At 45.0% G+C, this 16,628-nt stretch overlaps 1 protein-coding gene across 1 annotated transcript; it reads left to right on the top strand.

The window, feature by feature from the left end:
• The first annotated feature begins 1,914 nt into the window (after window positions 1–1,914).
• On the top strand, window positions 1,915–16,380 carry coxfa4l2 (cytochrome c oxidase hypoxia associated subunit FA4L2). The gene is made up of 4 exons (XM_088909927.1): window positions 1,915–2,139; window positions 8,399–8,487; window positions 10,763–10,823; window positions 15,733–16,380. The coding sequence occupies exons 1-4, from the start codon at window positions 2,098–2,100 to the stop codon at window positions 15,787–15,789; spliced, it is 249 nt and encodes an 82-aa protein (XP_088766053.1). The 5' UTR covers window positions 1,915–2,097; the 3' UTR covers window positions 15,790–16,380.
• Window positions 16,381–16,628: the final 248 nt, after the last annotated feature.

Raw genomic sequence — 16,628 nt, 5'->3', positions numbered from 1 at the left:
AAAGAGCCATGCGCTGTCCCTGCTCAATAAAATAAAAAAAAAGAATTGCAGTTAAAAGCATTAAAGTAATGCATACATAGATATACGTGTGTAGAAAGAACAGCTTGAACTAAATAAACATTGCGTGGATTCTAACAGGATCACCTTTCTGTAAGGTTGTGAAAGCCCCCTTTTCCCAGCGGAAGAAAGAGCTATGGATCGTTCTGGGCAGGGGAACTGAGGGTGTCCCAAGGATGCCATTCCACCCATCCAGCTCATATGTCTTTTTGACCTAATTCATCCAAGGATCTCATCCAGTCGTTTCTCTAAGGAAACAGTTTTAACTTAACCATTTATCCATCCGTCCACTTTCTAACTGCGTCTTCCAAATGCAGGGTCAGAGAGGTCTCAGTCTATCCCGGCAAGCAACAGGCGCAAGGCAGGGTACACCCTGGACAGGACACCACTCCATCACAGGGCACATGCAAACACAGACACACACTCACACCAGGGCCAGCTCTCCCAGGAGCCAATTAACCTACCAGCCTGGACTGTGGGGGGAAATTAGAGCACCTGGAGGAAACCCACTCAAACATGGGGAGAACATGCAAACTCCACACAGACAGCACTCCAGATCCAGAAATGAACCCAGGGTCCCAGTGCTATGGGGCAGCAATGCCAGCCACTGTGCCACCATGCCACCTGCAATGAGTCATCAAGTGTTTTAAATCTTTCTCAGAAACCTACTGTACTTGGCAGCTCTGGGACTTCAGAAGATGTGAAGCCACCGTGATGACAAGCCGAAGTGCATTTCAGTTGGAGAACAACCTGTCCTGACGGATAAGACCAGCTTCTCCAATTTATCATCAAGGCCCCCAGCTGCTCGCAGTGCGCAGGCTCCTGGGGGACCAGCGTGTTTACTTTGGCTCGCTCCAGCTCGGAGCCCCCGGGTGAAGAAGTTATGGGAACGGCTCAGGCGCTGTAAGGGCCGGGGAAAAGAAAACGTCAGTCGCCAGTTTTTTTTTTTATAAATGAAGATGGAATTTCATGAACTGGTCTGGCCTGTGCTATAAACTTTGTCTTATCCCTCTTTTCCCATAACAAAGGCTTAATATTCCGCATGACAACAGTGTATTGTAATATTTAACCACGGACACATACCACGGAGTTGTACCGAATAAATAGGCAGAGTAATAAAATTGTTTAAGAGTAATACAAATCCACGCTATTGTAGCAGGAAGGCACCCAAACATTTTAGGACCCATGACCTACTTTTTGTGAAAGGGGGTGAGCTGTAATTGAAGAAATGCAAAAAAAATAAAAAAGGGATTTCAAGGACGCTGGTTGATTGAGCATAATTGCTGCACGCGGGCTTGAATTTCAGAAGCCGCTTTTATTTTCGTTCGCATGGAGTGGTCTAGCGCTCTTCAGAGAAGGCAGAGCTTTGTGAGAACTGTTCACCCCCATTGTGTGGAACACAGAGGGCTTCTGTTGCAGAAGAGGCCGAGACGGGAGTTTGCTTTCCTAGGTCTAGAAAACATGAGAATCACTAGGTACGGGTATAGCCTTTATATGATCTATAGGTGCACATAGAAAAGACCCAATCGGCTGAAGAAAACTATTTCTATAGAAGCCTTTAGATTCATTTTTCTCAAGGTGATTCCGTATTATACTGTAGAAAACACGCTTATTCGAGCTCCCCGTGTCGAACACTCTTGGCATGCATTTGTTCCAAAGCAGCTGCCGTTGGACAGTAGATGTAGAACCGCAGACTGTTTCCTTTCTAAAATCTTCAATTCTGCTCAATCCGCCTCTTTTCCATGCAGTACGTGCGGATCTCCAGCCGCCGGAGGAAACCCAGATGTTGGTCGGAGACGGTATGAGATAACAGCGCCCCCTCCGGCTACTTATGCGGCTTTTCGCGCAACAGGTTTCAGATCCAATAAAGATTCTCCTCACGTCGAACCTGCTCCGAGAAGTTCCCCCTTTACCATAGGATCGTGTCTTACATTTTAGCCTCACTCTCGAAAAACATCAAACAAAACAGAAACCCGAGTCTGAAATACCGGACAAAATACTGGATTGAACAAGACAGGAGTAAAAAAGTAAAATAAAACTATGATTCGTTTATTAGTTCGACAAGCCAAGAAGAATCCTGGTGTAAGTGTAATATTATTATTATTGTTTGTTGTTGTTTGTTGTTGTTGTTGTTGTTGTTCAGTATTCGAATTCCAGGTTAGAGTTTCCTCTAGGATCAGAAAAACTTCAACAATTTATGTTTAATTGCATTTTGAGTCATTTGGTGGCGTTTTCTCCTTGATACTTCAGCATATTTTTCATGTAGTCTGGATTTAGATCCAGATACAAATATTTTGTTCATAATTTGGAGAAATTGCTATTAATGTGCAGAGTACAATCTGCATCCGAAATATTGATCTGTCATAGAAGTGAACAAATGACAAGTTACTATTAAAATCCTTTTGGAGGTTTTGTGAATAATGTGGAAAAACCTCGTCAGAGTTGTAATGTAATTGGAAAGCTGACCTTAACTCCAAACCAAATCTTATTAAGAAACAAATCTTTTCTGTTTACAGAAATGTCCAATTTCTGCAATTTTCCATCTGCAAAACAAATGTGAAGATATAGCTACATTACCATTAAATTCCTTTAAGGAATTGTGGATAATGTCAAATGAATAGAACTATATAGAAGATATAGTTTAAGCAGAAAGCTAACCTTGATCCTAGAGTTTATTCTTTCCTGCTTAGGGAGTCCTCTAGGAACAGGGTAAAAAGTACTTTGCTTTCCTGTGGAGCAATAGTTTATGTTTTCCATGTTAATCAAAATAGTTAACGTGCAGTGTGTGTTTCAATTCGTCTTGAAATCTTTGCCATTATTTGGAGTGATTGTTATTGATGAGCACAGTACAAAATATCTGCAAATTTTCATCTGCAAAAACACACAAGTATACAACAAACTAAGACTAAAAAAACTACCATTAAAACCTCACTTAAGGCATTGTGGATAAAGTGAAATAAATGTGAATAAAATGGAGGTTTAATTTAATTTAACGGAGGTTTAATTTAGAAAGCTAGCCCTAAACTGGCACTAAGAAATGATTTTTTCTAGGTCCAGAGTAACAAAATCTATAAAAACATCTCTCTGATGTCAGTTAAGCTGGGGAAACAATAGCCAATGCTGGTGCTCAGATACAGTAAGTGTTTTTCTTTCTGGTGCTGTATGTCCATCCGTGTAAAATAACAAACAAAATGCTGCACATCCCAATTTTTTATATGTAGGCAAGATATGCATTAGCAGTCTGATTCAGTGAGCAAGAACTGCTCACATAACAGAGTCGGTGAATGCATGTGAATTCCCCATACATTTTTCACTAAAATCCACTGGAAACAGCAATGAGTGCCAGTTACAATGAGCGATGTCAAAAATGGGTTTTCGGTCTTAAACCTTTCAGAGAAGTAATACACATCATCATTTGCTTGTTAACTAAGATGCAAAATTGTTGTGACTTTTTACAGACTAACGTTTTGGTGTTTTTATGACTATTCAAGTAGTTCACCCAGAGTCAAGCAACAGACTGCTCTTTATTGGCTTCTAGTGATTGGGTGCTGTTTATACAACTAGCACACTGCATTAGATTTGTATAGTGTTTTTCATCCCAATGTACAGTACTTAACATATGGGAAAGGACCTACTTCAAACTCCACTGAAGTGCAGCACCCAAAAGTGGGGGAAGGGGGGGGGACACACAGCAGCCCCACTGCACTGCAGATCAGAGAAGACTGAGAAATTGCTGCACCGGTAGAATTAAGGGGGAACTTCAGGGCAGTCAGACTGTACAAGTCCGCTGACTTTAATCTGCCTACACCTGCACACAGTGCCATGGGATCTTTAATGACCAAGTGCCCAGGACCTCAATTCAAAATGTAATTTGAAGGATGGCGCCCCCTACAGCACAGTTTGAGTGGTCACCATATTGGGACCAGAATTCCCAGTGCCCCAAGGGAACAATGCCTCTCATGCCAACACATCCAGAATATGGACTGCCAATGAAAGAGGACGTTTGATGTCTTCCTCCCAGCCAATGTTATGATTTCTATCTTTTGTACATGCAAAATGTGCTGATGAGTTATCTAGTATCTGGATGGGATTTTAAATCCTAGTAGTTTCAGCGATACACGTTCCATTTAGTGCAAGCCGTCTCAAGCTTTTGGACAATTAAAACTGGCATCAGAAACCCTTTACCCAGAAATGTGGCAACTTTGCTATTAAAGAGTACAGAAATAAGCATGTTTCACTTAATGTTCAAACTCTTACCTTAGCAGGCTCATTCAAAAGAGGCCATGATTCCTATACTGTAGATGAGGAAAAGGTAATCCTGCATGTTTCAGCCGCTCTCCAGGAAGGGTTTGTCAAGACAAAAACCTAGAGAGAGATACTGAGTCTTTCTGAAGGGACTCTTTTCCCAGAATCACAGTATGGTTTTTTAAATGTGGGCAACTTTCCTTCAGTTGTGACCCAGTTCCCTGTTCTGTGCTCACAGCCAGTGAAAGGATGCCGCACTGCTTTCTGGGATATTTTGGCCCCAGTAATGTCAATGAAGCATTTATTAAACAGTGTAGAGCCGGCATCGCAGTGCTGTGCCACAGGAATGCATAATGCACAGGCTGGCTGTGGGTTAGGAACCACCACTGGCAGGCAGCCCCGGCATCACCGACAGCCAGCCAGAGCCGCCAGAGACATCAGCTGATAGACGAGGCTGTGCCCTCGGAGCCAGAGCTCAGCAAGCGCTCACCGCTCGGATCCGAAAACAAGACACGGTCGCATCCGGATTCGTATCAACCAAACAGGCGGGGGAGCCGAACCGAAAGCACGAGCGTGAGGCCGGCGCTGTTCCGTCGCGGCCCGATCCATTTCGCCTGATTTCGTGTCACCTTACATGAAGGGCGCGTTATGAAGCCGGCTAGTCCTTTTTAAAATACGTAATAGGAAAAACGCGCACAGTGGGGTAATGAAATGAAGAGCGCATGCTAACAGGGCCATGTGGGACTCGCAGCTGGTGTGCGATGGGGACGGGGCTCCTGGTCTTTGCCAGGATGACATCCCGGTCGCTCGCGAGTCGGGAGCACGCCCTAGGCCACTCCCTCGACAGGGGCCCGCTCAGCCACACCAGGAGACCTGTGCCTGTGCCGCGACGTAGACTTGCTATACACCGTCTGACGCGACTTCTCTAACTTGCTCGGTAATGTCCGCATTTCATCGCTCCACAGTGCACAGCTTCTACGTTACATGCTCACATACTATTACTCTCAACAATATACCAGACACACCACCACCCCTGCCGCTTCTTTATTAAAGCCACGCCAGTTCACGGTGGTGGTCACAGTCTGGCGAGCGCAGCGCCTCCTCGCAGATACCTACAGGGCGTTTGTTTCTCGCTTTCCAACCGGAGGTGTAAATTGCCAAACCGCCGGCAACACTTGTTTCCCGCTCGCCTGCGAATCCTTTTTCCTCAGCGTTAGGTAAACAAAATTCTTCCCCGTCAAGTGACAGTTTTCAGCACAACTGGGTAAGCAGCTGGTGGGGACTCTTGTCAGATCATCGCGGAAGAGAAGACGTAACGGGGAACAGAGAAAGAAAAGCTTAACGAGAAGATAACTGCAGCTCCACAAAAAAGGCGCATAAACTGTCACTGATGCCCAGGTGCCAAGCGGTGTTCAGTACTCAGACTGGAGAAGAAACGGAACGGGAAAAGTAGCAACACTCACAGCCTTTCTCTGTAATCCCAGCTGTTCCCTGAGATAACATTGGCCTAATACAGAAAGAAAAAGAGTCTGGTAATAAATGTTTCAGTGTTCTTGTGACATTGAAAACTGTATTGCATCCAGCCGGCTGTTTTCTAACCACTTAATCCAGAAGATTGGGGATGCCGGCGCCTGTCCCAGCAAGCAACAGGCACAAGGCAGGCTACACCCTGGACGGGACACCAGTCCATCACAAGGCACACAGACATAGACACTCACACCAGGGCCAATTGCTCCAGAAGCCAATTAACCTATTGTACCAGTATGTCTTTGCACTGTGGGAGGAAACAGGAGTACCTGGGGAAAACCCACACAAACACAGCGAAAACATGCAAACTCCACATAGATAGTACCTCTGGTATTGAACCCGGGGCCCAGGCACTGTGCATCGGCAATGCTGAACACTGTGCCAACATGCCCAACTATACTGAAGTTTTGCAACCAAATCTCTTTTTGTTAATTGGTTTCTTACATGTTAAGTTTGCTTTGGCACATTCTGGACTGTATCACCCAGACAAAATGCTTAACAGACCTGTTGCAGCTACATTTTCCCCACAAATCTCTCTCTAATTACACTCCATTCCCTCTCATTAGGTACTGTAGTCCCCAACACTGGCCATGTGCCGGGTCTTAAGGTTGTCAGTGGTTATTAGAAATAACAACAGGAAGTTAGTTCCCTTCTAATATCCTTCTAACATCCTCAGGAATATCCTAAAGTGTGCGTTCATCACATTTCACTGAGCTCTGAATCTGGTTTACAGTGTGAAGCCTGACTTTTCTTCTCAGTGAAAGAATGCAGTGGGCTGTAACATGAGAAAGAATTGGATCTACAGCATATAACACACAATTCCTTTCCCTCTGCCCTTCCTGGATGTGAGCTTTGAGTACAGAATTTTTACTGGAGTGCTTAGGTGCAAATAGCAATCAATCAAACGAGCAGCAGGAATAATGATAACGAACAGTGCAGAACATGTTATAATGAACAGCAGTTGTCTCAGGCCAAAGACAGTCTGTGGTTTCTGGAGAAATTGACCGGGTGAGCACATGTATAGAATTACCAATTGGCGCCATGATTGAAGGAAGTTTTGCCACGGGTAGACCTAACACAGCTCTGACCCACATCTGCAATGCGAGCCTTAACTCACGGCCAGGTTGGTTTATATGTTGTACACATACCAGGAATGCAGCGCGCATGAGGATAGCCTTCTCCCCCAACAAGAGATCTGTGCAAGAAAAAGACAGATGAACCTGATGATACCCTATTAAATAAACAGCGATGTGATGACCGAACGCTGCAAGCCCTTCATAACCGGCAGCCCAGCTGTAATTTCACTATGTGACCGAAGACATTTTACCCAGACTCTGTTGAAACATTCAGAACGCCAACATACAACTATAATATAAGGACCTCGGCGTCTTTCAATGTAAACTGATGGGATATTTTTTGTTGCGTACCCATATTTTTTTTCTGTTTGTCTCTTGACCTTTTGTCACCATTTCCTCAGCTGGGGCCTTGCAAAAAAACACATTTTTCTCCTTGCCGAAACTGGAGACTAGATGGTGGTCTTTGTGCTGGAAAACCTGCAGGACACCAGCCTTCGAGGAGCCGGACTGGGGATCCCTGAATCAGCACTGACAGGGAGAGCCTGCTGGGAGCACAAACCAGGAGATGGAGGCTGCTCCTGAGGACTGGGATTAGGGGAGCCGGAGCAAAGGACACAAGCGCCCCTTGGTACCAGACAAATCCGCACTCCCTTGATCGGACCAGATCCTAGCTCCGGATTTTTACAGGTTGTGCGAGACCCAGAGAAGAAAGAAAAAAGGATCGCTGCCTGACGTCTCAGTGGATTAAAATTCCTGGGCTCATCCTTAATATGCATTTCTATTGTAATGCCCCCCTTCCCCCCCTTCCGCTCCCTGAACGACTCCGGATCTCTCCCGCTCTCGCTTTGATCCTGTCACTCCGGCTGATGGGCAACGCGCACGCAGGAGCCGGCTGGCGCAGAATGCCAAAGAGCTGCCCCCCCATCCCACAACCCCCTCCCTCCACCACCTCCCAAAAATGGTCCACGTCCTCTCCACCAGCCTGCCTGGACTGCCGCGTTCAAGAACAACAACCCCGACACGCAGACAGGACAGGAGGAAAGCTGTGAGCACAGGAAGAAACCTCCCAGCTGGGGCAAACAGAGTCCCGGAAACGCTAACAGTTCCTGAAAAATTCACTCTGTGGGACACACGGCTGGGCTAAGACTTTCAAAGCAGTTTTTCCAGTTGTAGGCAGGCAGGTGAGCTTCACAGTGAGAGCAATGTGCTTGCGTTCAGTATTGAAGGGCAACACCACTCTCTGTGATGAAGCTTGTTGGACGGTAAAGGATTAAGAAAGGACAATAAACCTGTTGATTTTGAAAACTGGACTTCAGGAACTGTCTCCGTAGACACCCCTACAGAGTAGCCTTTAGACTTTATTTTCCTGAAGTAGTTTTACACGGGTAGAAAGAAAGATCTCGTTGGTTGCACTACCTATGTGTGTCACGCCTGTTGTATTGGTATTGTTCCGTCTGATGTCTCACTCCCACCCTCTTCTCTCTTTCCTCTAGCTCATCCCTCTGTTCTTCTTCATTGGCCTAGGAATGGGCGGGGCCTCCCTCTACCTGCTCCGCCTTGCGATCTTCCACCCCCACGTCAGGTGAGAGTTCCCAGCTCCTCAGCCAATCACATTCTGGAGGAGAAATGTGGGCGTGTCCCGACAACTGCTACAGAGTCTTTTGGTGGTTCTAGTTACAAAACACTGAATCTCCAATTTTGTTTTCCTATGATTAACTATGGCAAATGTTCTTCCAGTGAGGATTTTCACCAAAGTGGATGGAACTGTGGGGTCTTTATCCTATGCAGGAAAGGTAAACTGTTCTCTAAGAGGTGTGCTAGCACGGCTCAGACAGAGATGTCCAGATAAAATGTCAAGAAACATCCATCCACCCTCTAAGCACTTTTTCCAAGCACTTTATCCATTTCAGGTTTGGAAGGCAGCAGGTGCGTATTATGGCAAGCAACAGGCGTAAGGCAGGGTACACCCTGGATGGGACGCCATCACAGGGCAGACAATCGGACACACACTTATATAAAAACTGATTCTCCCAGAAGCCAGTTAAGCTACTAGTATATCTTTGGACTGCAGGAGGAAACTCCCACAAACATGGGGAGAACATACAAACCCCACACAGAGAGCAGCACATGTTAGAAATTGAACACAGGACCCCAGCACCGCAAGATAGCAATTCTAACCATTGTGCCACCATGCTGCCTTATCAAGAAACATTTCAGCTTAAATGTCTAACTGGATGTCTTCCTTACTCAGAAGCTACAGGTATGGAAATGTTGTTGCACTGAATTTCTCTATAACTCCTGTCAGCTGGTTGTGTGATACAGTTTGACACAAGCATGCTACAGGAGCTCAATTCCTTTGCATGCATCTTGTTTTATGAACAGCTTCTCCAGTCCTGGTCCTGAAAGGTGGCTATATCGGCAGGTTTCAGTCTTACTCTTCACTTAACGACCATTAATTAGCTCAGAATTGTTCAGTAATAAATCATTTTAAATTATTTTTTATCGTTAAATTAATTTATTGTTATATGACATTTTCTGCCATCGCACCAGAAACCAAGGACACCCTAAAGAAACTGTACACTAAGTATATTGAAAAACAAAACATTCAACAGTGGTCCATAAGGGGAAATCAAACAAAATTTGCAGGGAGCACATTTTTTTCCTCACCATCACAGCCACTTTAGCAGTCTGCTCGCATTGATACGGTCAAATAAGTGGTCTGATTTAATAGAGTCCACAGTGAGCGATGCCTGTCTTGCCAAGTTCAATAGACTTGGGCAGCTGGGGCCAAATCGATCAGCCCATGTTAAACAACGGCACAGTAATAAATTCGTTTAGTCAGTCTTCTCTTGAAAGTCAAGTCATTTCCTCTTCTTATTTGGGCCGTTACGCAGCTCTTTCTGGAAGGAGCTGGACTTGGGAAGGAGCTTTTGTCTAGTATTATCTCATTTATCTAACGCCCTCTGCTATCACAACAGAATCTTGTTGCACTGAAATCAGTAGTACCTGATGTCTTCACTGAGTCAGTTCCCCTCCTGGCAAAGGCAGTGCTGTTCACATACCATATCATTGGGGTTTTCCTTCTTTTATGTGCATGTTTGAAAACTTGAAATTGAAATTGAAAAAGGCCCAGTTTTACACTCCTGGGCCAGCAGTGGGGAGGTAGCCCATCCTAGTTTGTTCATTATGGAGTGGGCAAAGTGCTGGCAGCATCATCGCACATTGGAGAGCCAGGAAGTGAACCTGTAGGGGTTTTATAATTGCTCTGTGCCCTGCTAAGGGCGAGGCTGTATCAGAGACACATTCAATTCAGACCTTTTTTTTCCTCTGGGGGAAATCTGCCTTATGGTCCAGTCCAATGCAACAACACAACAGCCATGACCAACAGTGAAGACTGTACAAGAGCGTTACAGGAGATAAGAGAGTTACTTTGCATTGCTTGAGAGAGACACTGCAGTAGAGGTGAAAGATTTCTGGCGTCTCCCAGGTGGGTGTAGTGTGAATTCACAATGGAGGGGGTGAGGCACACATTCCATAATGCTCCTGGCCTTCTTTACAACCCTAGAGGATATTCAAGTTGATTTTGATTTGCCCCAATTATTTTGCTATTTATTTTTACTACTTATTGTGACTAATTCTCCCACCCTATTGCAATTAACAGTAGTGGCGTACAAGTACAAGTGCGACAGTACTGGCGCCTGACTGCTGCCGGGCTCCATGTTGTTTAAGAGTGTGTGAGCTGCTGCCACACACAGCTGGCGATCTCCTCTCAGGTCACGCAGTGCTTTCCCTTTGTCAACCACAAGCTTTCTCTTTTTTTTATGCGATTTTTACCTGGGCCGGCCTCGCAACGGCAGCTGGAACAGGAAGAACAACCCAGAGCCCTGGAACAAGCTCAGTCCTTCCTACCAGTACAAGGTAAAGTCATTCCAGCCCCGCCTCTCTCCCTCTGTGCTTCTCTGTTGCGCTGTGAGCGGCTCTGGGGCCGCCCCTCCTCTCGTTTCCATCGACGCACAAGACGGTGTTCAGAACAGCCCAGCCAGTAGGGGGGCCTCAGCCAGGCGGACCTTCTAGGACAGAAACAAGAAGGATCACAAGAAAGAACGTGAGAACAGTCACGTACGAGAGCACATTCGACCTGCTTGGTAGTTAGTAGCAAATTGAACGGAGGGTCTCACCCACCGGTTTCTTGAAAGAAGCCAGGGTACTGGCTTCAACAACATGGCAGAGGTACTTGTTCCACACTCCCACCACCCTTTACCTAAAGCCTGCTCTCAGTTTTAAATGCACTTCCAAATAGTCTCCACTTGTCCCCTCTCGTTCACGTTACACTGTTCCTTCTGAAGACGTTTGCCTGGTTGACTTTGCCAAAGCCTTTGAGGATTTCAAATACTTGAGCCGAGTCCCCTTGTAGGCTTGTCTGTTCAACACTATATGAGACTGTATGAGAGGAAGCCATCAGGCCTGTCTTAGCCTTTTGATGTGTAAGCAGCCAACTGAGCCTACACACATCCTAGAATCACAGCCAGACGCTTCTTGGAAGGATCCTGAAATGTTAGGTTCCATGTCATTGCTGGGCAGTTTCTTCCAAATCCCTCTAATTCTGTGCACAGAACCGCCAAGCATTTTCCATCATAGACCCATCTCTTCTTAATTTGCACTTGAGCCCCTGTGGTCCTTAATCCACTGTTGAGGGATTTGCAGGGATCATTCAGTCAGCCTTGGACATGGAGAAAAATGATTGTATCAAGACACTAAACTGTAAATTGATGAAGGAGCTTAGAAAGTCACTCAGCTTGTTCAGCCTGTATTAAAAAACTGATACAGTCTTCCCAGTTCATACGAACTCTGCTTGTGCAAAAGGCTGCTTGTCTACAGTTCCATCTAAGAGGGCTATTTTCATATTTATACATCATCCAAAAATGATCTTAGAGAATATTAACTTGACAGAGGTTGCCAATACGCTAGTAATGCTGATGAAATTTTCTTGAAGATGCATCCATAAGGCATCCAAGGTCCAAGCCGGAATCTGGCTGGTCTGGGGGTCTCCAGGAACAGGGTCAGCCACTCCCAGGAACAGAGACGAAAGCAGTCGTGCTGTTAATCTGTATTGCAGACACACAGCAGGAGAGGAAGGTGCCTGCGAAGCCGAGCTCATGTTTCTATATGAAGATTGCACCTGACAAAAGGTCGCCACACTGCATGTTTAATTCTCAGGGGTGCTCAAAGGTCGGATATAAAAATTCCAACCCGGTCTGAAATAATAATAACAACAACAGTTGGGAAAGAGAGAAAGGGGAATGACAGCAAGCTTATCAGATGAAAAAAAATATAAATAAAACTAAATATGGAAGAGGAAAAAAATCACAGCTGAAAGCAAAACTTGTATTCTGTCATGGCTGGGAAGATGTCTAAGCTGAACATGACATATGCAAACTAGATTCCATGAGAGCTCCATGGAATCCTAAAGAAGCTAGGGAGGAGAGGAAAAAAAACTCCAAATACATTCCTTTCAAGGCCCGACAGCCATTTCCCCTACAGTAATGATAATCTGCCCCAGCACTAAGGAGATTTGGAAGACCAGCAGTCTCAAACTCAGTTCCTGGAGACCCGGGTGTCTTCAGGCTTTTGTTCCAACCTGAGCTGTTAATTAAACAACTAGCCTAATTATTTTCTAAATGAGACATATTTAGGATTTTTCTTAAGGTCTCTTCCACCTTGATTCCACAATACATTTACTTCATTAAAAGGTGCAGTTAACTCGGAGTATTCTAGAAGTATTCCAATTATGCAGCTAATTAATTAGACCAGCTATGTAAACTAGACCACGGCTGGGACAAAACCAGAAGACGCGGGAGGAAGTGGGCGCAGTGCCCTGGTGCCCCAGAGTAACCTGCAGTCCGTCTGGGGACGAGCCCATTGGTATTCCTGGAATGGTGTCCTCAAACACAAGCCCTCTCACGAACAAGCTGTTGCTCTGTTTGTATCAAGCGAAACGTAATCACATTCCCCTGCATCATGGCATCCACTCCGAAACGTGTCAAGGGTAGGAACTTGCAGGAGGCAGCTAGAAGTGGCAGCCGGCTTGCACCGGCATGTAGCATGGCATTCTGGATGAACTGTGCGCCCAGAGGAGCACTAGTGTCTGCCCCGCCATGAAGGAAAAAAACATTCATTTGTGATTCAGTTAATTAAACACATAATCAGCCTTCTGGCCATGCCTAGGGACCGGCATCAGGGCTTCTGCTGAATGGCTTTGAATGTGCGTTAATTTAGTGCTTCTGCTTTATGAGCGAGCAGTGAGTTAGTCTTGAGCAGGGTTAACAGCGCCCCCGTTAGTCCTGCCAGGCAACTGAGAGCATGCTGTGTTATCAGTAGGAAGTGCTTCAATCCTACCTCAGGCACTTTGGGTCACAATAAAAACTCACATGCATGTTACCCATTAAAGCAGTCAATTAAAGGGGTTTTTAAGGAAAACAGTCAAAGCTCTTACACAGGTAGCTGGTTGAGCTCCAGAGCCCAGACATTGCGAGTTCAAGTCATCACTGACCAACTGCAGCCGGGTAGCAGCAATTCTAGTGATTTGTCCGGCAGCAGCAGGCTTGCAGTGATGTCAGCGAGAGATGTGCTGCTCTTCCAATCGGTGCGCACTCTCCCAGCAGGCTCAGTTGAGCTTGCAGGGTGTGAAAAGGCAAATGTCTTGGGCTGGTAGGCACATTGGAAGAGTGTCATTGTCTCCCAAGAGGCTGCAACAGCCTCATCCATCACCGATTCCAGATTGTTTGGGTATATATTTAAAAAAATGGCAATTCTCTTACAAAAACAAAAACGCAGGCGCTTCAGTTGATTACAAACTAGTAGATGCAGAATCATCTAATAAGTCGGAACATGTGTAGGCTGAGAAACCTAAAAATAGGATTATTAGATATGTAGTGAAAAGGGAGAGAGAAATGAAGACCTGTCCATATTCATTCAGCCTCCCTCTGTGATCTTTGGGCCACAGAAGAAAGGAAACCTGGCTTGTCAGCTTCCAACAAGAGGGAGTTTGAGTAAATCAGGAACACACTGTGACTTAATGTGTATTTCTTGTGAGCACTAGAGAAAAATACTTTGTGTCTGAATACATTAAAAACATTGGGGCTTGTAGTAAAGTATTACCCAGAAGCTAAATTGTGGTACTCTGGATTTTAACCTTTGATCCAGGCCTCTTCTGTCTATACTTACAAAGTTATTACAAAATGTGTAAGTGGACATCATTCCAGGCAGAAACTGTCTCTGGAGGTGTGTGACAGATGGGAGTACTATAAAGTAAAAAAAACAAAATGATAATATACAAACCCCAAAACATCTACTCTGGAAGATGAACCTAGTAGCCAGTGATCAGGGCCTCTGCAGACTAGAGGAAACAAAAGGCACAAAGTAAAAAGAAAAGTCTGTTTTTTTCCAGTTTGATGCCGTTTATGGTCGGTAGATTATATTGTATGAACAAGCTATAATTGTATCCAGTTAAAAAAAAGTTAATGACCTGACAAAATAAAGTGATTGAATATTCATGATGCAACCCGTGGCAAAAAGAAAGAAAGGACATTTAGAGATGTAGAAAATTAAGCCAATTAATAGGACTTGATACATATGATTTACAAAGTGCATTTAAAATTACACTGCTAATGATAAAGGCTTTTATCGGTGTGTGATGTGTTGGGCACAGCTAATAAGTTTGCCGGCGTGCTCAGAGCTTTAATTAGAAGGGACAAAGGATTTGATTCCAATGATTCTGCTAATGATACAGCCCCTATTAACGACTGCATTACAAAACGTTGGTGTTGCTTGGAGTCCACAGAGGTAAATCTTGCAGGAACATGCTAGTGGACGCTATTGAAAACCCAGTCTTGTAATATAATGAAGCTCAGCCATATTAAAACGCTCACTGATACATGTAATATGCAAAAGAGAGAATCATGTTGTTTTGAAAACTGGCAACAATTTTTAGGCTTTCCAGCACCTTCCCCTGTACTCATTAGGGAGGGATTGAAGCGTGGTTTTACCCCTTTTAAGAAGCCCACTCACAGAGCCTCACTTGAAGGGCAGCAAGCTCCATAGGTTGGAGCCCTCCCACTCAGCCACCTGATTGGCTGTGGAGAGGTCAGTGCGGTTGTCCATATTGGATTTGGGCAATGAGGGAAAAGCCTTCAGCTTGGCACGAACCCTCCTGGCCTATGATTGGCCATCAGAATCACATGGCTTTAAAAGGGGTGTGTCCTTCAAGCAGTGAACCGAAAGCATGCAAGTATGCATGGGACACTACCACTCCCAATACTTGGGACAGGGAACTGGTCTATGAGCCCCAATGGTGCCTGACAGGAGCCCAACTGGAAGAGAAGCACATCTCTCACTAGTGTCAAAGCAAGCCTGCTAGTGCTCAGCAAGCAACAGGAGTCATCATTGTGTGAGCCCAGGGTTTCCTGACCTACTAATTCCAAACCTATCCCAGAGAGTGTAGCATTCACACAATTGAGTGACAGCACACTGGGTGGCATCCTCGTCACAGCTGGCTAGTAACATGACTCAGAAGTGAACCCCTGACATCTTAGCCACAGAACTCAACCTGTGCTCCAAGAGAGGGCTACAGTTCTGTGCTTAGTCTCTTCGTTCACATCACATGAAGCAGAGCTGTCCTAATTAATTCTCCTGTCTCAGGCAGTCAGGTGTGAACTTCAGCCCTTGATCATTAAGGAACTCAGGAATGGGACAAAGGGATGCATAAAATTGCTGCCACCCAGTATGCTGTTTTGCCAACAACTTTCCTCTCTTTCTTTCTTCCGACCAGTTCATGGCCGTCACCACAGACTACAAAAACCTGAAGAAGGACGGGCCCGAATTCTGAAGGTTTCCACGGCAACTCACAAGGGCCTTCCTGGTCGCCATGGCGCCTCTGTCACTTAGCCTTCACATGAAGAGAAGCTCCCACCTTCTCTATGCCTTAATCTAATGCAAAGTGTCCAGCCCCGAGCAGCATAGAGCCCAAATAACATTAACATTGTAGAGTCTAATAATAGTAATGGTAACGCCAGCATGGTCTGAGAAGTCCTGAGCTTCGCACCAAAGGAAGCACCAGTGACTGCTGTAGAATCAGATGCTCCATGAGTACCCCAGGGTACAATGTTAAAATTGTAAAGCAAAGTGGGTTTACGGGCACATAGCAAATGTTTTCTCCAGTGTCACAAATCCTTTGCCTGATTTTTTATTCTGTAATGATTAACTGGCAAAAGACGAAGTATAAACAAAGAAAACAAGGAAAATCAAGGTAGTTTGTTTGGGATTTGGCTTTCTTTAAAAAGACTCTAAATGGACTATAAGTAGAACCCACAACGGTGCCTTGGGATTTGTTTTTCTAGACCAGGCTCAGAACTTCCCAAACCCTCTTCATAGTATTAAAGACAGCGTAAATGCTTTAATAAAATTTTTATTTGCAAGATTTCTTCTTGTTGGCCTCCTGTCTTTATACACTTACTTACTGCCTGGTCTGCAAATACAAAGCTAGAATCATCCTCCACCTATGACCTCATTAATTTTGGCCAATGATTGACGTAGCAATCAAAAAGCCAACAGATAATTTAGTGCAGTTTTCAGCCACAGTCCTGGAGGAACACTGCGTCTTGTTTTTTCTCCCACTCTGAATCACAGGCTTTCAGCTCTTAAAATCTCACCCAGAATTTGTAATTA

The sequence above is a fragment of the Atractosteus spatula genome, chromosome 1 (genome assembly GCF_055471065.1).
Source record: "Atractosteus spatula isolate fAtrSpa1 chromosome 1, fAtrSpa1.hap1, whole genome shotgun sequence".
NCBI lineage: Eukaryota > Metazoa > Chordata > Actinopteri > Semionotiformes > Lepisosteidae > Atractosteus > Atractosteus spatula.
Note: the sequence above shows the minus strand (reverse complement) of the source record. Positions and strands in the feature narration are given on the sequence as shown.

Coding starts and splice junctions, on each gene's coding strand:
- coxfa4l2 (XM_088909927.1), top strand. CDS start 2,098: ATGATTCGTTTATTAGTTCGACAAGCCAAGAAGAATCCTGGT. Junction 8,488..10,762: donor ATCTTCCACCCCCACGTCAG/GTGAGAGTTCCC, acceptor TCGCAACGGCAG/CTGGAACAGGAAGAACAACC. Junction 10,824..15,732: donor GTCCTTCCTACCAGTACAAG/GTAAAGTCATTC, acceptor TCTTCCGACCAG/TTCATGGCCGTCACCACAGA.